Below are 18,360 nucleotides of genomic sequence, written 5' to 3' on the forward strand. Positions count from 1 at the left end.
CCATGTCCCTGCTGTCTGTGTCCTGTCCCAGTGTCCCTGTCCCACCCGTGTCCCTGTTCCCCTGGTGTCCCTGTCCCCTGCCATTCCTTTGTCCCCATGTCCCCAGCCCTGGTGCCTTGCCCATCGTGTACCTGTCCCCATGTCCCTCATCCTGATGTCCCTGGTGCCACCGCACGGGTGTGACAGACGTGTCCTCGGTGCCACTGTGCGGGGTGTCCCAGACCCGTCCCCGGTGCCACCGTGAGAGTGTCCCGGACCCGCCTCTGGTGCCACCGTGCGGGTGTCACAGTCCCGTCCCCGGTGCCACCCGAGCCGGGCTCCCCGGGCTCCCGGTGACCGGGGCTGAGGGGGTGACCCCGGGGTAATGAACAACCCGCCCCGACCCCCTCCGTGTCCCCCCCGTGTTCCCTCCGTGTCCCCCCCGGGACCCCCCGCGCAGCCGCGTCACCGCCTGCGTCACCGGGTTAATGTGGCCCCGGGGGACACCGGGGGGGCAGCGCTGGGGCAGAGCGACCCGGGGGGGGTCACGGGGACCTGGGGGGGTCACAGGGACCGGGGGGTCAGAGCGACCCGGGGGGGGTCACAGAGACCGGGGGGGGTCAGAGCGACCCGGAGGGGTCACAGAGACCGGGGGGGTCAGAGCGACCCGGGGGGGGTCACAGAGACCGGGGGGGTCAGAGCGACCCGGGGGGGGTCACAGAGACCGGGGGGGTCACAGGGACCGGGGGGGGGGGGTCACAGCGCTGGGGGAGGGGTCGGTCCCCGCGTTCCCCCGTTCCCCCGTGCCCCGGCCCGGGACCCCCGCCCGGAGCCGTTCCGGGCAGCCCCGGAGGGACCGGCCGGGAAGGGACGGGATGGGAATGGACAGGAAGGAACCGGCTGGGAAGGGACGGGCGGCTCCGGCCCCACATTGCTCAACCCCCCCGACACCCCCGGGGGTTCCCAGAACTCGCCCCCGGTCTGGCCGCAGCCGAATTCCCCAAACGGCCCCGAGCGGGAAGAGCCCGCGGAGGGGGGGACTGGGGGGACTGGGGGGACTGGGAGCGCTGGAGGTACTGGGGAGACTGGGGAGGGACTGGAGGGACTGGGGGGACTGGGGGGTTGGGGGGACTGCAATCCCTGGGGGAACTGGGGAGACTGGGGGGAACTGGGGAGGGGCTGGGGGCACTGGGGACTGACTGCACTGGAGGCACTGGGGGAACAGGGGGAACTGGAGGGACTGGGGGGAACTGGGAGCACTGAAGGGACTGGGGGGACTAGGATCCCTGGGAGCGTTAGGGGCACTGGGAAGGACTGGGGAGGACTGGGAAGAACTGGGAGCACTGGAAGGACTGGGGGGGGGGGGGGGGGGGGCGCAGCAGGGGGCACTGGAAGAACTTGAGAGGACTGGGGGGGTTGGGGTACTGGGGGGCATCAGGGGGCACTGAGACCACTGGGAGGAACTGTGAGCACTGGGGAGGGTCACTGGGGGGTCTTGGAGCACTGGGAGCACTGGGAGAATTGGGGGCACTGGGAGCACTGGGAAGGGCACTGGGGAGGGGCTCTGGCAGCACTGGGGGACACTGGTGGGGGCACTGGGAGCACTGTGGGGGGCACTGCTTATACTGGGAGCACTGTGGGGGGGGCACTGGGAGCACTGGTTGTACTGGAGGGCACTGGGGAGGCCCTGGGAGCACTGGTTGTACTGGGAGCACTGGTTGTACTGGGGGCACTGGTTGTACTGGGCCACCAGGGGGCGCTGTCACCTCCAGGCGGGGCTAGCTCCGCTGACATGTCGCGCGTGACGTCACAATCCCGCGTCGCGCAGTGACGTCACTGTAACGCGCCGCGCGGTGCCGGCATGGCGGCGACCGAGGAAAAGGAGGAGGCGGCGGTGCCGCCACAGAAACGCTTCTACCGACAGCGCGCGCACTCGAATCCGCTGGCCGACCACACCCTGTGCTAGTGAGTGCGGGGACCCCCGGGAACCGCCCCGGAACTCCCCCGGAACCCCCCGGAACCTCTCCCGGTAACACCCGCGCCGGGTCCCGGGACCGCCCCAGCGCCCGCGGCGGGACCCCCAGGCCGTGAGGGCCCCGGGACCCCCGTGATGGCCCCTGTGGCACCGCAGTCACCTGGCCGCCCCCAGGAACAGCCGGGCTGGGTCCCCCTGCCCTTGTGTCCCCCCCGATGCCCCCTCCGGTTCCCGGGCAGTCACGGTTCCCCGGTGCCCGCTCCGGTTCCTGGGCAGTCACGGTTCCCCGGTGCCCGCAGCCCGTCCCGCCCTCAGGACATGGACTGGGCCTCGCTGTTCCCGAGTTTTTTCCCGCCCGAAGCCCCCCCCGGGACCCCCCCGGCCCGCGTGGAGTTCGCAGATGTGGGGTGCGGCTACGGGGGGCTGCTCGGTGAGCCCGGGCACCGGGGGGCACGGAGGGCACCGGGGGTGGGCATGGGGGGCTGGGGATGGGCACGGGGGCACCGGGAGCTGCTGGGTGAGCCCGGGGGCTGCGGGTGGGCACGGGGATTGCGGGTGAGGGGGCACCGGGGGTCAGCATGGGGGTGGGTGAGGGGGCACCGGGGGCTGCTGGGGGGGCACGGGGGGCGAGGCGGGCACGGAGGGGCACAGCCGGGGGCACGGCGGGGTCAGGGTGGGACAGGCGGTGCCGCCGGGGCTCTCTCTGTCTGTCTGTCTGTCTGTCTGTCTCTCACCTGGTCTCTCTCTCTCTCTCCCGGGGCTCTGACCGAGTCTCTCTCTCCCTCTCCCTCCGGGACTCTCACATGGTCTCGCTCTCTCTCTCTCTCACCGGGTTTTTCTCTGTCTCTCTCCCCCAGTCTCTCTTTCTCTCCCGGGTCTCTCTCCCTCTCTCTGTCTCTCTCTCACCGGGTTTTCCCCTCTCTCTCCCGCCCCCAGTGGCTCTCTCGGAGCTGTTTCCCCGCTCTCTGGCGCTGGGTTTGGAGCTGCGGGGGAAGGTGGCCGCGTTCACCCGCGCCAGGATCCGGGCGCTGCGGGCGGCCCAGCCCGGCCGCTTCGGCAACGTGGCCTGCGTGAGGGGCAACGCCATGAAACACCTGCCCCACTTCTTCCTGCGGGGCCAGGTGGGGCTGGGGGGCACAAACCAACAGTGCTGGGATTGCTGTGTGTCCTGACAATCCTGAGAGCCACAAACCCCCAGTGCTGGGATTGCTGTGTGCCCTGAACCCACCACAAACCAGCAGTGCTGGGATTGCTGTGTGCTCTGAACCCACCACAAACCCTCAGTGCTGGGATTGCTGTGTGTCCTGACAATCCTGAGAGCCACAAACCCCCAGTGCTGGGATTGCTGTGTGCCCTGAACCCACCACAAACCCTCAGTGCTGGGATTGCTGTGTGCCCTGAACCCACCACAAACCCTCAGTGCTGGGATTGCTGTGTGTCCTGAACCCATCCTGAGAGCCCCCAAACCCTCAGTGCTGGGATTGCTGTGTGCCCTGAACCCACCACAAACCAACAGTGCTGGGATTGCTGTGTGCTCTGAACCCACCCTGAGAGCCCCCAAACCCACAGCACCCCCCAAAGCTTCCTGCAATTTCTGTGTGCTCTGAACCCACCCCAAAACTCCCCAAAACCTGCAGCATCTCCCCAACACACCCTGAAATTTCTGTGTGCTCTGAACCCACCCTGAGAGCCCCAAACCCCAACACTCCCACAAATTTCTGTGTTTTCTGAGGCCCCCCAAACCCGCAGCACTCCCCTTAACACTGCTGGGAATTCCTCTGAACTCCACCCCAAAACCCCTCCAAAACCCAACAGTCCCTGAAATTTCTGTGTGCTCTGAGCTCCACCCCAAAACCCCACAGTCCCTGGGACTTCTGTGTGCTCTGAACCCACCCTGAGAGCCCCCAAACCCCCAGTGCTGGGATTGCTGTGTGCCCTGAACCCACCCTGAGAGCCCCCCAAACCCTCAGTGCTGGGATTGCTGTGTGCCCTGAACCCACCCTGAGAGCCCCCAAACCCTCAGTTCTGGGAATTTCTGTGCCCTTTGAGACCCCCCAAAATCCACAGCAACCCCCTTAACACTCCTGGGAATTCCTGTGTCCTCTGACCCACCCCGAGACTCCCCAAAACCTGCAGCATCTCCTCAACACACCCTGAAATTTCTGTGTGCTCTGAACCCACCCTGAGAGCCCCAAACCCCAACACTCCCACAAATTTCTGTGTTTTCTGAGACCCCCCAAACCCCACAGCAACCCCCTTAACACTGCTGGGAATTCCTCTGAACTCCACCCCAAAACCCACAGTCCCTGGGACTTCTGTGTGCTCTGAACCCCACCCTGAAAGCCCCCAAAACCCAACAGTGCTGGGATTGCTGTGTGCCCTGACCATCCTGAGAGCCACAAACCCCCAGTGCTGGGAATTTCTGTGCCCTTTGAGACCCCCCAAAATCCACAGCAACCCCCTTAACACTCCTGGGAATTCCTGTGTCTTCTGAAATCCCCCCAAACCCACAGCAACCCCCTTAACACTGCTGGGAATTTCTGTGTCCTCTGACCCACCCCGAGACTCCCCAAAACCTGCAGCATCTCCCCCAACACACCCTGAAATTTCTGTGTGCTCTGAACCCACCCTGAGAGCCCCAAACCCCAACACTCCCACAAATTTCTGTGTTTTCTGAGACCCCCCAAACCCACAGCAACCCCCTTAACACTGCTGGGAATTCCTGTGTCCTCTGAACTCCACCCCAAAACCCAACAGTGCCTGAAATTTCTGTGTGCTCTGAACCCACCCTGAGAGCCCCCAAACCCCCAGTGCTGGGATTGCTGTGTGCCCTGAACCCACCCTGAGAGCCCCCAAACCCTCAGTTCTGGGAATTTCTGTGCCCTTTGAGACCTCCCAAAATCCACAGCCACCCCCTTAACACTGCTGGGAATTCCTGTGTCCTCTGAAATCCCCCCAAACCCACAGCAAGCCCCGCAAAGCTTCCTGCAATTTCTGTGTGCTCTGAACCCACAGAAATTGGGTTCAGAGCCCCCCCAAACCCACAGCAACCCCCTTAACACTGCTGGGAATTTCTGTGTCCTCTGACCCATCCCGAGACTCCCCAAAACCTGCAGCATCTCCCCCAACACACCCTGAAATTTCTGTGTGCTCTGAACCCCACCCCAAAACCCCACAGTCCCTGGGATTTCTGTGTGCTCTGACCCACCCTGAGAGCCACAAACCCCAGCACTCCCACAAATTTCTGTGTTTTCTGAGATCCCCCAAACCCACAGCAACCCCCTTAACACTGCTGGGAATTCCTGTGTCCTCTGAACTCCACCCCAAAACCCAACAGTGCCTGAAATTTCTGTGTGCTCTGAACCCACCCTGAGAGCCCCAAACCCCAACACTCCCACAAATTTCTGTGTTCTCTGAACCCCACCCCAAAACCCCACAGTCCCTGGGATTTCTGTGTGCTCTGAACCCCACCCTGAGAGCCCCCAAACCCAACAGTGCTGGGATTTCTGTGTGCTCTGAGCCTACCCTGAGAGCCCCAAACCCCACAGCACCCCCCAAAGCTTCCTGGGATTTCTGTGTCCTCTGAGACCCCACAAAACCCCCAGCACCCCCTTAACATCCCTGAAATTTCTGTGTGCTCTGAACCCACCCTGAGAGCCCCCAAACCCTCGGGGCCCTGTGGAACACCTGCCCCCCCCCTCCTTCCTTCCCCTGGGACCCCCTGAACCCTCCTGAACCCCCCCCCAAAGCCCCCTCCCCTCCAGGGACACCCCTCAGCCCCCAGGACCCTTCTGGGGGGGAACTGGGCAGCCCTAGGGGGTTTGGGGTGGCACTGGGGATTATGGGGGTGGCAGTGGGGGTGGCATTGAGAGTTATGGGGTGGCACTGGGAGGGTTTCAGGGTGGCACTGGGAGGGTTTCAGGGTGGCATTGGGGGTTGTGGGGTGGCACTGGGGGCTGTGGGGTGGCACTGGGGCACAGGTCCCCCACAACACCCCTTGGACCCCCTTAGGACCCCCCTGCCCATCCCACAGGTCCCCCCCATCCCCATTCCCCTGGCCTGAGCTGCACTCACAGGGGGGTTTGGGGGGTCTGGGGGTTTTGGGGGGCAGTGCCAGGGGGTGCTGCTCCCCGTTGGTGCTGACCCCCCCATCGGTGCCCCCCCAGCTCTCCAAGCTGTTTTTCCTGTTCCCTGACCCCCATTTCAAGCGCACCAAGCACAAGTGGAGAATCATCAGCCCGGCCATGCTGGCAGAGTACGGCTTCGTGCTGCGGCCTGGGGTGAGACCCCCGACCCCTGGGACCCCTCTGAGACCCCTCTGAGACCCCCCTGAACCTCCTGAGACCCCCTGAGACCCCCCTGAACCTCCTGAGACCCCCTGAAAGCCCCCCAAACTCCCTGAGACCCCCTGAAACCCCCCCAAACCTCCTGAAACCCCCTGAGACCCCCTGAACCTCCTGAGACCCCCTGAAACCCCCCCAAACTCCCTGAGACCCCCTGAGCCCTCCTGAAACCCCTCTGAGCTCCTAAACCCCCTGAGACCCCCCCTGAGCCCCCCCTGAACCTCCTGAGACCCCCCTGAACCTCCTGAGCACCCCCAACCCTGAGACCCCCTGAAATCCCCAAAACCCCCTGGACCCCTCTGAACCCCCAACCCTGAAACTCCCCTGAAACCCCCCCAAACCTCCTGAGACCCCCCTGAGCCCCCCCTGACCCCCCTGAGCTCCTAAATCCCCTGAGACCCCCCTGAACCTCCTGAGACCCCCTGAACCCCCCCCCCAACTCCCTGAGACCCCCTGAGCCCTCCTGAGCCCCCCTGAAATCCCCCCAGAACCTTCTGAGCCCCCCTGAAACCTCCTGAGCCCCAAACCCCCTGAGCCCCTCAAAGCCCCTGAGTCCCCCTCGCCCCCCCAAACCCTGAGCCCCCCTGAAACCCCCCCAGAACCTCCTGAGCCCCCTGAAACCCCCCTGACCCCCCTGTGCTCCTAAATCCCCTGAGACCCCCCTGAAACCCCCTGGGACCCCCCCAAACCCCCTGAGACCCCCTGAAACCCCCCTGAGCACCCCCAAGCCCCCAACCCTGAGACCCCCTGAAACCCCCAAAACCCCCTGGGCCCCTCTGAGCCCCCAACCCTGAAACTCCCCTGAACCCCCCCCAAACCTCCTGAGCCCCCCCTGACCCCCCTGAAACCCCCCAGAGGTGTCCCTATGGTTTTTGGGTACACAGGGCCTGGGGTACACTCTGGTTTTTGGGGTACACACTGTTTTCAGGGTGCAGGGCCTGGTGTACACGGTAGTTTTGGGGTACACGGTGTTTTTGGGGTACATTCTGGTTTTTGGGGTCCCCAGGGCCTGGTGTACTCGGTGTTTTTGGGGTACACTGTGATTTTTGGGGTGGAGGGCCTAGTGTACACGGTGTGTGCTTTTGGGGTACCCAGGGTCTGGTGTACCTGGTGTTTTGGGGGTGTCACTGTGTTTTTGGGGTGCAGGGCCTGGTGTACACAGGGTGTTTTGGGGGTACACTCTGCTTTTGGGGTGTCACAGTGGTTTTTGAGGTGCAGGGCTTGTTGTACACGGTGTTTTGGGGGTACACTCTGGTTTTTGGGGTGCAGGGCCTGGTGTACATGGTGTTTTTGGGGTACACTCTGGTTTTGGGGTGTCACAGTGGTTTTGGGGTGTCACAGTGGTTTTGGGGTGTCACAGTGCTTTTTGGGGTGCAGGGCCTGGTGTACCCGGTGTTTTTGGGGTACACTCTGGTTTTTGGGGTGTCACAGTGGTTTTTGGGGTACACTCTGGTTTTTGGGGTGTCACAGTGGTTTTTGGGGTGCAGGGCTTGTTGTACACGGTGTTTTGGGGGTACACTCTGGTTTTTGGGGTGCAGGGCCTGGTGTACACGGTGACGGACGTGCCCGAGCTGCACCAGTGGATGCTGCAGCATTTTGGGGAGCACCCCCTGTTTGAGCCCCTGCCCCCCGCCCAGCTGGTGAGGGCAACTGGGGAAACTGGGGGGGAATGGGGGAACTGGGGGGGAATGGGGGAAATTTGGGCCAGTGGGGGAAATTAGGGGGAACTGGGGAGGCACTGGGGGAATTGGGGGTTATGGGGTGACCGTGGGGTTATGGGGTGGCACTGGGGGGTTTTGGGGTGGCCCTGGGGCGCAGCGGGACCCTCACACAGGGGCAGCGCGGGGCTCACTGGGGATGTGCCCGGTGTCCCTGGGCTGGCTCTGATGATGTCCCCCCGCTGTCCCCTCACTGTCCCTGACGCTGTCCTGGTGTCTCGGTGTCCCGCGTTGTCCCCGCTGTCCCCTCGCTGTCCCCTCGCTGTCCCCCTCACTGTCCCACTGTCCCCTCGCTATCCCATTGTCCCCGTTGGTCCCCTCACTGTCCCACTGTCCCCTCGTTATTCCGCTGTTCCCCTGTTGTCCCTGTTGTCCCCCTGCTGTCCCGCTGTCCCTGACTCTGTCCCGCTGTCCCCTTGCTGTCCCCTCGCTGTCCCGCTGTTCCCCCCATTGTCCCCGCTGTCCCCCCGCTGTCCCCTCGCTGTCCCGGTGTCCCGTTGTCCCCTCGCTGTCCCCTCACTGTCCCGCTGTCTCCTCGCTGTCCCATTGTCCCCGCTGTCCCCTCACTGTCCCACTGTCCCCTCGCTGTCCCGTTGTCCCCGCTGTCCCTCACTGTCCCGCTGTCTCCTCGCTGTCCCGTTGTCCCCGCTGTCTCCTCGCTGTCCCATTGTCCCCCGCTGTCCCCTCACTGTCCCACTGTCCCGTTGTCCCCGTTGTCCCCCGCTGTCCCCTGGCTGTCCCCAGGCCGCGGACCCGCTGCTGCCGCTGCTGCCGGCGGTGACCGAGGAGGGGCAGCGGGCGCGGCGGGCGGGGCGCCCCCCCAGCACCGCCGTGTTCCGCCGCCGCCCCGACCCCCCCGCGGCGCCGTGACCCCCCCGACCCCGCCCCCCTTTTTGTAATAAAGTCACAAAATGTCCCCAAGGCTGCTCGGGGGGGCCCCGGTGCCCCAAGCCCGGCCTGGCGCCGGTTCCTGCCTCAGTTTCCCCATCGCAGAAACTCCCGGGGGTGGCGGTGCCGCGCCCCCCCCGCGCCCCGGGGCCTTCCCGGGGCTTCCCGGGGCTGCCGGGCGGGAATTCCCGGGAATCGGGACCGGGGGGAGGGGGGGGCAGGGGGCGGGGTCCCCTCCCCCCCCCGCACCCCGAAACACCCCCGGAGGGGGTGGGGGGGACGGTCTGGGGGGCCGGGGGGGTTTTGGGGTGCCGGGGATTTCACCGGGGCTGAAACCGAGGAGGTTTGGGGTTCTGAGGGTGTCACCGGGGGGGTTTTGGGGTGCCAGGGATGTCCCCGGGGGGTGCCGGGGGTGTCACTTGGGGGCTTTGGGGTGCCGGCCGTGTCACCGGGGAGGTTTTGGGGTTCTGGGGGTGTCACCGGGGGGTTTGGGGTACTGAGGGTGCCACCGGCCGTATTTGGGGTGCCGGGGGTGTCACCGGGGAGATTTTGGGGTTCTGCGGGTGTCACCGGGGGATTTGGGAGTGTCACCGAGTAGGCTGGGGGTGTCACCGGGGGTGTCACAGGGGAATCTGGGGTTGTCACCGGGAGGATTTTGGGGTTGTCACCCGCTGGGGTTTGGGGTTTCGGGGGTGTCACCCGCTGGGGTTTGGGGTTTCGGGGCTGTCACCTGGGTTGCCGGGGGTGTCTCAGGGGATTTTGGGGTGCCGGGGATTACCGGGAGGGTTTGGGGTCTCGGGGCCATGCGCGCCCCCGGTTCTGCCCTCGCGTGTGCGCGCCTCGGGGGCGGGGCCACGGAGCCGCCCCCGCCGCGCGCTGATTGGCTCGAAGGCCCCGCTATGCAAATCAGCAGCTGGGGGGCTTGGCCTGGACATTTGGGGCGGGGCGTGGATCCCAATTTGGTGTCGTGGGGCGTGGCTAATCCTATGTGGGCGGGGCTTCTGCGGAGGGGGCGGGGCCTGCCCGGCTGCACGTGGGCGCTATAAAACCCCGGCCCGGGGTCCCCCCCGCAGTCGAGGCTCGGCCCCGCGGCCCCCCCGATCCCCGCTGGGTCCCCCCGAGCCCTCCCGTGTCCCCACCGGGTTCCCCCAAATCCCCCCGTGTCCCCGCCGGGTCCCGCAGCGCCCTCCCGCCTCCCCCGGTGTCACCGCTGCCCTTCCCCGGTGTCCCCGGTGCCCCCCGAGCCCCGGTGCCCCGCCATGGCCCCCGGCCTCCGCCTGCCCGCCCGGGCCGCGCTCCTGTCCCGCTCCCCGCCCGAGCCGGGGCTGCCCCGGGCTCCCCCGGTCCCCTCCGTCTCCTCCCCGCTGCCCCGGGGCTCCCCGGAGCCCTCCCGGCCCCGGGGCCTGGCCGAGATGCCGGGGCCGAGCTCCGCCGCCTTCATCTTCGAGCTGCTGTGCCGGGGGGGCGTGCGGAGGCTGCACGAGATGCAGGTAAATGGGGCTGGGGGCTCCGCAGGAAAGGGGGGGGGGGCATTGCCGCTGCTCCGGAGCCCGGGGGGGCCCCGCTCCCCTGTCCTGGGGTATGGAGGAGATGGGGGGACCCAGCGGGAGCCGGGGACACCCGCCTGGTGTCACCGTCCTGGCTGGAGGGACATCAGAGCCATCACCGCGAGTGCCGGAGGGGACAGGAGGGACCGCGCTCCTCCCAACCGGGGGTGACACGGGACAGGGGACACGGATCTCTGTCCCCGGGGCTGCGTGGGGTCGGGACACCCCGAGCTGGGCACGGCCAGAGCAGCCCCGGTTCGGGGGCGCTGGGAGCGGGGGGGGAGCAGCGGGGACGGGGACGGGGCCACCCCCGGGTGGGCACAGAGGGACAGGGACGGGGACGGGGGCCACCCCTGGGTGGGCACAGAGGGACAGGGACGGGGCCACCCCCGGGTGGGCACAGAGGGACAGGGACAGGGACGGGGCCACCCCCGGCTGGGCAGTGGCACCGAGGCCAGGCCACCCCCGGGGGTGTCATAGCAGGTCCGGGAGCGCAGGGACGCCAGGACCTCCCCCTGCTCCTGTCCCGCTCCCGGTGTGCCCCCGGTGCCCCCTCAGCCCCGCCCGGCTGCCGGTCCCCGCTCAATGCGGGGCTGCTGAGGCTGCTGTGACCCCCCCGTGTCCCCCCCACGGTGACAGCCCGGTCCTGGTTCGGGACAGTGTGACGTGTGAACCCCCCCGTGTCCCCACCCGGTTTATGCCCGGTCCATACCCGCTGCCGGTTCCGGCCCGGTGTAAACCCCGTGTCCCCGCAGGTCCATGTCCGGTCCCGGTTCGGCCCGGGGTGACCCCTCCATGTCCCCCACCCGGTTCATTCCCGGTCCCGGTTCGGCCCGGTGTGACCCCCCCGTGTCCCCGCAGGTCCATGGCCGGGCCCGGTTCGGCCCGGTGTGACCCCCCCGTGTCCCCGCAGGTCCATGGCCGGGCCCGGTTCGGCCCGGTGTGGCGGGCCCGCTTCGGCCCGGTGCTCACGGTTCACGTGGCCGAGCCCGCGCTCGTGGCCCAGGTGCTGCGGCAGGAGGGCCCCGAGCCCCGGCGCGCCCTCAGCTGCCCCTGGAAGCAGCACCGGGAGCTGCGGGGGGCACCGGGGGGGCTCCTGACCCTGTGAGTGCCGGGATTGGGGGCAAATCTGGGGGTGGATTTGGGGGAAAATTGGGGGATATTTGCGGTGGGTTTGGGAAAAATTTGGAGCAATTTGGGAGAAACTCAGCGGGGATTTGGGGATTTGTCCCTGTCCCCGGCGGGCGCTTGGGGGGAGCTGCCCGGGGGGGTTTGGGCTGGGTTGGGGGTCGGGGGCTGCACTGGGGGGGTCGGGGGCTGCCTGTGGGATTTGGGGGGGTCGGGGCTGCCTGTGGGATTTGGGGTGGTCGGGGGCTCCCTGTGGGATTTTGGGGGGGTCGGGGGTTCCCTGTGGGATTTTGGGGGGGGGGGTTCCCTGTGGGATTTGGGGGGGTCGGGGGCTCCCTGTGGGATTTTGGGGGGTCGAAGCTTCCCTGTGGGATTTGGGGGGGGGGGGGGGTCGGGGGTTCCCTGTGGTGTTTGGGGGGGTCGGAGCTTCCCAGTGGGATTTGGGGTGGTCGGGGGTTCCCTGTGGGATTTTGGGGGGGTCGGGGGTTCCCTGTGGGATTTGGGGGGGGTCGCCCGGGGCCCCCCGCGCTCCCCGTGGGCTGGGGGTGTCCGTACCCCCCACCGGGGCTCCCCCCCACGCCCGTTCCGGGAAGGGCCCGTGGGGTGCGGGGGGGGCCCGGGGGTGACTCAGGCGTGATTCAGCCCCCCCTCCCCCCCCTCCCCTCCCCCTGCCCCCCCCCGGATGTGAGTAACTGCCCGGGGGGGGCCCAGCCCCGCGTGGGCCGGGGGAGGGACCCCAAACCCCCCCAACCCCCCCAGCTGTGCCCAGCACGGGACCCGGGGGCTCTCACGGGAGCCCCGGTCACACCCGGGGGGCCCCGGCACTGCCTCGGGGGGGGGACTGTGTCACCCGTGTGTCCCCTGTGTCACCTGTGTCCCACCTGTGTCCCCTGTGTCACCTGTGTCACCTGTGTCCCCTCTGTGTCCCCTCTGTGTCACCCGTGTGTCCCCTGTGTCCCACCTGTGTCCCTCGTGTCCCACCTGTGTCACCTGTGTCACCCTGTGTCCCTCATATCCCTCGTGTGTCCCCCGTGTCCCATTTGTGTCCCCTGTGTCCCCTGACATGGTCCCCATCCCCTGCCCTTGTCCCTGTGTCCCCACTCAAGTCCCCAGTCTCCCCAGTCTCCCCCTGTCCCTCACCCTCTGTGTGTCCCTGGCCCCACACATGTCCTGTCCCCATGTCCCCCTGTGTCCTTGTCCCCATCTCTGTCCCTGCCTGTCCCCACATGCCCCGTCACCTGTGTCCCATGTCCCTGCGTGCCCTGATGTCACCTAGGGTCCCCCGGGGGGGGACTGTGTTCCCTGTGTCCCCCCTGTGTCCTGCCCGTGTTCCCCCTGTGTCCTGTGTCCCCTGTCCCCATCTGTGTCCCTTGTCCCCATCCACATCCCCCATGTCCCTGTCCCCCTCTTCCCAAGTGTTCCTACGTCCCCCTGTCCCCTCTGTGCCGGTGTCACCTGTGCCATGTCCCTTGTCCCCCACGTCCCCATCCTGTGCTATGTCCTCACATCCCCTCCTGTGCCGTGTCCCTTGTCCCTATCCTGTCCCCCCGTCCCCATGACTCTGTCCCTGTCCCCTTGTCCCCCTGTCTCCACATCCCCATCCTGTCCCTGTCCCTGCTGTCCCCATGACTGTCCCTGTCCCCCTGTCCCCCCTGTCCCTATGACTGTCCCTGTCCCTGTCCCCTGTCCCCATGACTATGTCCCCTGTCCCCGTGACTCTGTCCCTGTCCCCCTGTCCCCCCTGTCCCCATGACTGTCCCTGTCCGCTGTCCCTGTGACTCTGTCCCTGTCCTCTGTCCCCATGATTGTCCCTGTCCCTGCTGTCCCCCTGACTCTGTCCCTTTCCCCTTGTCCCCCTGTCTCCACATCCCCATCCTGTCCCTGTCCCCCCTGTTCCTGCTGTCCCCGTGACGCTGTCCTTGTCCCATGTCCCCCTGACTCTGTCCCTGTCCCCTTGTCCCCCTGTCTCCACATCCCCATCCTGTCCCTGTCCCCCTGTCCCCGCTGTCCCCCTGACGCTGTCCCTGTCCCCAGGGAGGGCGAGGCGTGGCGCGGCTCCCGGCGGGTCCTGGCTCGGGCCCTGCTCCGCCCGGGCGCTGCCGAGGCCTTCGCGGCCCCGGTGGCGGCGGCCGTGGCCGAGCTCGTGGCGCGGCTGCGGCGGCTGCGGCGGCGCCACCCCCGGGGCCTCGTGCGCGACATCGGCACCGAATTCAACCGATTCGGCCTCGAGGGTGAGCGGGACCCCAAAATGGGGCTGGGGGACCCCGAAAGGGGGACAGGGAAACCTAAAAGGGGATGGGGAACCCCAAAAGGGGATGGGGAACCCCAAAAGGGGGACAGGGAAACCTAAAAGGGAATGGGGAACCCCAAAAGGGGATGGGGAACTCCAAAAGCGGGATTGAGCACCCTGAAAGGGATGGAGAACCCCAAAAGGGATGAGGCAACCCCAAAGGGGATGGGAACCCCAAAAGGGAATGGGGCATCCTGAAAGGGATGGGGAACCTCAAAAGGGGATGGGGAACCCCAAAAGGGGGTTTGGGCATCCAAACAGGGATGGGGAACCCCAAAGGGCTGTGACTCCCACAGGGACCCCCTGTACCCCCCCATGGACACCCCAGGTCTCCTCCCACCCCCAGGGCTCCCCAGGTCCCCACCAGGGCTCCCCGTGTCCCACAAGGCTCCAGGGCACCTCTGTCCCCAGTGTCCCCAGGGACTCTCGGATCCCCCCTCAGTGTCCCCACGTCCCAATGTCCTCATGTCCCAATGTCTCCAGAGTCCCCATGTCCCCATCCTCTGTGTCTATGGGCCTCCCATGTCCCCAGTGTCCCAATGTCCCCAGGGTCCCCATGTCCTCAGTGTCCCCAGAGTCCCTCATGTCTCGTGTCCCCTTGTCCTCAGTGTCCCTGTGTCCCCAGTGTCCCGTGTCCCCATCCCCTGTGTCTCTGGCCATCCCGTGTCCCCAGTGTGTCACAATGTCCTCATGTCCCTGGTGTCCCCAGTGTCCCAATGTCTCCATGTCCCATGTCCCCACTATCCCCATGTCCCATGTCCCTGGTGTCCTGGTGTACCATGTCCCAATGTCCCCATGTCCCAATGTCCCCAGTGTCCCATGCCCCCTTGTCCCAATGTCCCAGTGTTCCCATGTCCCCAGTGTCCCTGGTGTTCCCAATGTCCCCATCGTCCTCACTGTCCCCCTGTCCCACAGCCATCTCCTGGGTGCTGTTCTCCTCCCGCCTGGGCTGCCTGGGGGACCCTGGGGACTCTGGGGACAGCAGTGACACCGAGGCCGTGCTGCAGAGCGTGGGGGCGGTGCTGGCGCTGACGCTGGTGACAATGGCACTGCCACGTCCCCTCCTGCGCCTCGTCCCCGCACCCTGGGACGCCTTCTGCCACGCCTGGGACCAGCTCTTCGCCTTTGGTGAGGGACACGGGGACACGGGGACAGGGGGACACTGTGGTGACCTCCCATGGGGACAGGGGGACATTATGGTGACCTCCCATGGGGACACGGGGACAGGGGAACACCGTGGTGATCTCCCATGGGGACACCAGGACATCCCGTGGGGACACCAGGAATTTTATGGGGACAATGGGACATCCCAGAGGGATATGGGGATGTCCCACAGCCATGGGGACATGGGGCCATCCCACAGGGACACAGGGACATGGAGGACATTGTCGTGACCTCCCATGGGGACACCAGGACAATGTATGGGGACACGGGGCCATCCCAGAGGGATTTGGGGATGTCCCACAGCCATGGGGACATGGGGACACTCCTGCTCACCTTCAGCTGAGGGGACATGGGGCACGTGGGGACACAGGGACATCACATGGGGACACCAGGACATCGTGTGGGGACACAGGGACATGGGGCCATTCCATGGGGACACCAGGACATTGTATGGGGACACAGGGACATCCCAGAGGGATATGGAGATGTCCCAGAGCCATGGGGATGCTCCTGCTCACCTTCAGCTGAGGGGACATGGGGACACAGGGGATCATCCCAGGGCCGTGGTGAGGGGACATGGGGACATCCAAGGGACACCGAGACACCCCGTGGGGTCCCAGGGATGTCCCATGACTGTGACAGTCCCGTGCCATGTCCCAAGGGACGTGCTGTTAGCGCGTGGCCCTGGTGACACCGACAGGGATTCGGTGACAACGCGTGGCCACGGTGGCACCGATGGCACTGACGGCCATTGTTGTCCCCAGCCAAGGGACACGTGGACCGGCGCGTGGCCGAGGTGGCAGCGCGGGGGCCGCTGGCCGAGGGGGACACGTGTGTCACCGACCTGCTGGCCCGGGAGCGCGTCCCCGTCAGCAGCATCTACGGGAACGTCACCGAGCTGCTGCTGGCCGGGGTGGACACGGTGAGGGGGTGACACCGCGGTGTCCCTGCTGTCACCGCGGGCCCCGCTGATGTCACCGCGTGTCCCCAGGTGGCCAGCACGCTGGCCTGGAGCCTGTACGAGCTGGCCCGGAACCCGGGGGCGCAGGCGGCCCTGCACCGCCAGCTGCTCACTGCCACCAACGGTGTCACCGGCGGTGACAGTGCCACCACCGACCGTGCCACTGCTGCTGCCACCGCCGCCGCGCTGGGACGGCTGCCACTGCTGCGGGCGGTGGTGAAGGAGACCCTCAGGTGACAGGGACATGGGGATGGGGACATGGGGACAGGGGAACATAGGGACAGTGATGGGACATGGGGACAGTGATGGGAGATGGGGACAATGGGATTGAGGACATGGGGAGAGGGGTTGGGATATGGGGACAGGAACACAGAGGGACACAGGGATGGGGACACAGAAATGGGGACACAGGGACATGGGGACACAGAAATGGGGACATGGGGGTGGGGATGTGGCCAGGGGTGAGGGACACAGGGATGAGAATGGGACAGAGATGTGGATAAAGATGGGGACAGGGACAGGACAGGGATGGGACAGGATGGGTTTGGGGACAAAATGGGGACAAGGAGGAGGATGAGGATGGGGGTGAAGAGCAGAACATGGCAGGGATGAGGATGGGACAAGGGAGGGATGAAGACGAGGATGAGGATGAAGGTGGGGACAGGACGGGGTCAGGGATGAGGATGAAGGTGGGGACAGGATGGGGTCAGAGGTGGGGACAGGGACAGGGAGGTGACCCCAGCTGTCCCCCCCCTCAGGCTGTACCCCGTCATCCCGGCCAACGCCCGCGTTGTCCCCGAGTGTGACATCCACGTCGGTGACTACCTGGTGCCACGCCAGGTGAGCCGGGGGGACACCCCGCAGCCCGGGGCTCCCGGTGTCCCCAGGGTGTCCCCAGGGTGTCCCCACTGACCCCGTGTCCCCGCAGACCCTCATCACCCTGTGCCATTACGCCACGTCCCGCGACAGCCGCTACTTCCCCGCGCCCGACGCCTTCCGCCCGGAGCGCTGGCTGCGCCACGGGGACACCGCTGGGGACACCGGGGACAGCCCTGGGGACACCGGGGACAGCCCTGGGGACACTCCTGGGGACAGCCCCGGGGACAGCCCCAGCCCCAGGCACCCCTTTGCCTCCCTGCCCTTCGGCCTCGGCCCGCGCAGCTGTGTCGGGCGCCGCCTGGCCGAGCTGCAGCTGCACATGGCGCTGGGACAGGTGGGTGTCCCCGTGGTGTCCCCGTGGTGTCCCCATGGTGTCCCCACGGTGTCACTCACCCGTCCCTGCTCCCCCAGATCCTGTTGCACTTTGAGTTGCGGCCGGAGCCTGGGGGGAGCCGCGTGCGCCCCATGACCCGAACCCTGCTGGCCCCCGGAGCCCCCATCAGCCTGCGCTTCCTTGAGAGGTGACAACGGGGACACGGGGACAACAGGGACTCTGGAGATACGTGGGAACACTGGGGACAATGGGGACAACAGTGACACTGGGGACACCGGGGACACCAGGGACACCAGGGACTCTGGAGATACGTGGGGACACTGGGGACACCAGGGACTCTGGAGACAGCAGGGACATTGGGGACACTGGGGACATGGGGACACCAGGGACAGTGCAGAGACCTTGACCCCAGCGGTGACTTCACCACCAGTGATGGCACCGACCCCAACGGTGGCCTTGACACCGCACTGTCCCCAGTGTCATCCCAGCCCTGTCCCTGTGGGTGACCCCATTTCAGATGTGGCCCTGACCCCTCGGTGACATTGGCCATGGTGGCAGCAGCCCCCACCCCATGGCACTGCTGGCTCTGGCAGTGTCACACACCCTGTGCTGGCCTCGTCCCCACGGTGTCCCCAACCCTGTGGGAACCTCAGCCTGGAGGTGGCCTTGTCCCCACGGTGTCCCCAGCCCCATGGGGGTGACTCCCTGGTGGTGGCCTTGTCCCCAAGGTGTCCCCAACCCCATTGGGGTGACTCCCTGGTGGTGGCCTTGTCCCCACGGTGTCCCAGCCCCGTGGTGCCCCCCCAGGGGGGTCGGGGTTTATTTATTGGCCAATAAAGCGATTTTGGGCTTTTGGCATTTTGGGGTTTTGGTGTTTTGGCATTTTGGTGTTTTGGCATTTTGGGGTTTTGCAGCTCCACTCTCCCCCCCGCCCTGTGCCCTGACCTGCCCAGGTGTGCCCGGGGGTGAGGGGGGCACAGAGGGGGGCACACACACACTGACCCCCCAAAATCCCCCTGGGATCCCCCCAAATCCCCCCCTGGGACCCCCCACGGCCACACCCCCTGCAGGTTTTGGGGGGCACAGAGGGACCCCCGGACACATCATGGTGCCCATGGGGGGGGGTGGGGGGTGTCGGGACCCCCCCCGGGGGG

The 18,360-nt window shown here is 66.6% G+C and overlaps 2 protein-coding genes across 4 annotated transcripts; both read left to right on the forward strand.

Annotated features, from left to right (window-relative positions):
• The first annotated feature begins 1,784 nt into the window (after positions 1-1,784).
• Positions 1,785-8,931, forward strand: METTL1 (methyltransferase 1, tRNA methylguanosine). 2 transcript variants are annotated; one of them, XM_071456154.1, is made up of 6 exons: positions 1,785-1,944; positions 2,254-2,384; positions 2,891-3,075; positions 6,121-6,234; positions 7,836-7,937; positions 8,760-8,931. In XM_071456154.1, the coding sequence occupies exons 1-6, from the start codon at positions 1,841-1,843 to the stop codon at positions 8,883-8,885; spliced, it is 762 nt and encodes a 253-aa protein (XP_071312255.1). In that variant the 5' UTR covers positions 1,785-1,840; the 3' UTR covers positions 8,886-8,931. The 2 variants fall into 2 exon arrangements, with proteins under 2 accessions (XP_071312255.1, XP_071312256.1); XM_071456155.1 differs by lacking the exons at positions 7,836-7,937; positions 8,760-8,931 and adding an exon at positions 7,233-7,826.
• Positions 8,932-9,613: 682 nt separating this feature from the next.
• Positions 9,614-18,064, forward strand: CYP27B1 (cytochrome P450 family 27 subfamily B member 1). Of its 2 annotated transcripts, XM_071456067.1 has the most exons (9): positions 9,616-10,393; positions 11,364-11,554; positions 13,613-13,809; positions 14,784-14,996; positions 15,797-15,954; positions 16,024-16,226; positions 16,752-16,833; positions 16,922-17,206; positions 17,284-18,064. In XM_071456067.1, exons 1-9 carry the CDS (start codon positions 10,163-10,165, stop codon positions 17,395-17,397), a joined length of 1,674 nt encoding a protein of 557 aa, XP_071312168.1. In that variant the 5' UTR covers positions 9,616-10,162; the 3' UTR covers positions 17,398-18,064. The 2 variants fall into 2 exon arrangements, with proteins under 2 accessions (XP_071312169.1, XP_071312168.1); XM_071456068.1 differs by lacking the exon at positions 16,922-17,206 and having other exon boundaries at positions 9,614-10,393.
• The last annotated feature ends 296 nt before the right edge of the window (positions 18,065-18,360 follow it).

Source organism: Agelaius tricolor, unplaced genomic scaffold (assembly GCF_023055355.1).
Source record: "Agelaius tricolor isolate 1412-34295 unplaced genomic scaffold, bAgeTri1.0.p SCAF_55, whole genome shotgun sequence".
Lineage (NCBI taxonomy): Eukaryota > Metazoa > Chordata > Aves > Passeriformes > Icteridae > Agelaius > Agelaius tricolor.

Bases quoted from the DNA above. Each gene is read 5' to 3' on its own strand.
- METTL1 (XM_071456154.1), top strand. From the start codon at position 1,841: ATGGCGGCGACCGAGGAAAAGGAGGAGGCGGCGGTGCCGCCACAGAAA. The intron at 2,385-2,890 runs GTGAGCCCGGGC...TCCCGCCCCCAG, and splicing joins CGGCTACGGGGGGCTGCTCG to TGGCTCTCTCGGAGCTGTTT. The intron at 3,076-6,120 runs GTGGGGCTGGGG...GTGCCCCCCCAG, and splicing joins ACTTCTTCCTGCGGGGCCAG to CTCTCCAAGCTGTTTTTCCT.
- CYP27B1 (XM_071456067.1), top strand. From the start codon at position 10,163: ATGGCCCCCGGCCTCCGCCTGCCCGCCCGGGCCGCGCTCCTGTCCCGC. The intron at 13,810-14,783 runs GTGAGCGGGACC...CCTGTCCCACAG, and splicing joins CAACCGATTCGGCCTCGAGG to CCATCTCCTGGGTGCTGTTC. The intron at 15,955-16,023 runs GTGAGGGGGTGA...GCGTGTCCCCAG, and splicing joins TGCTGGCCGGGGTGGACACG to GTGGCCAGCACGCTGGCCTG.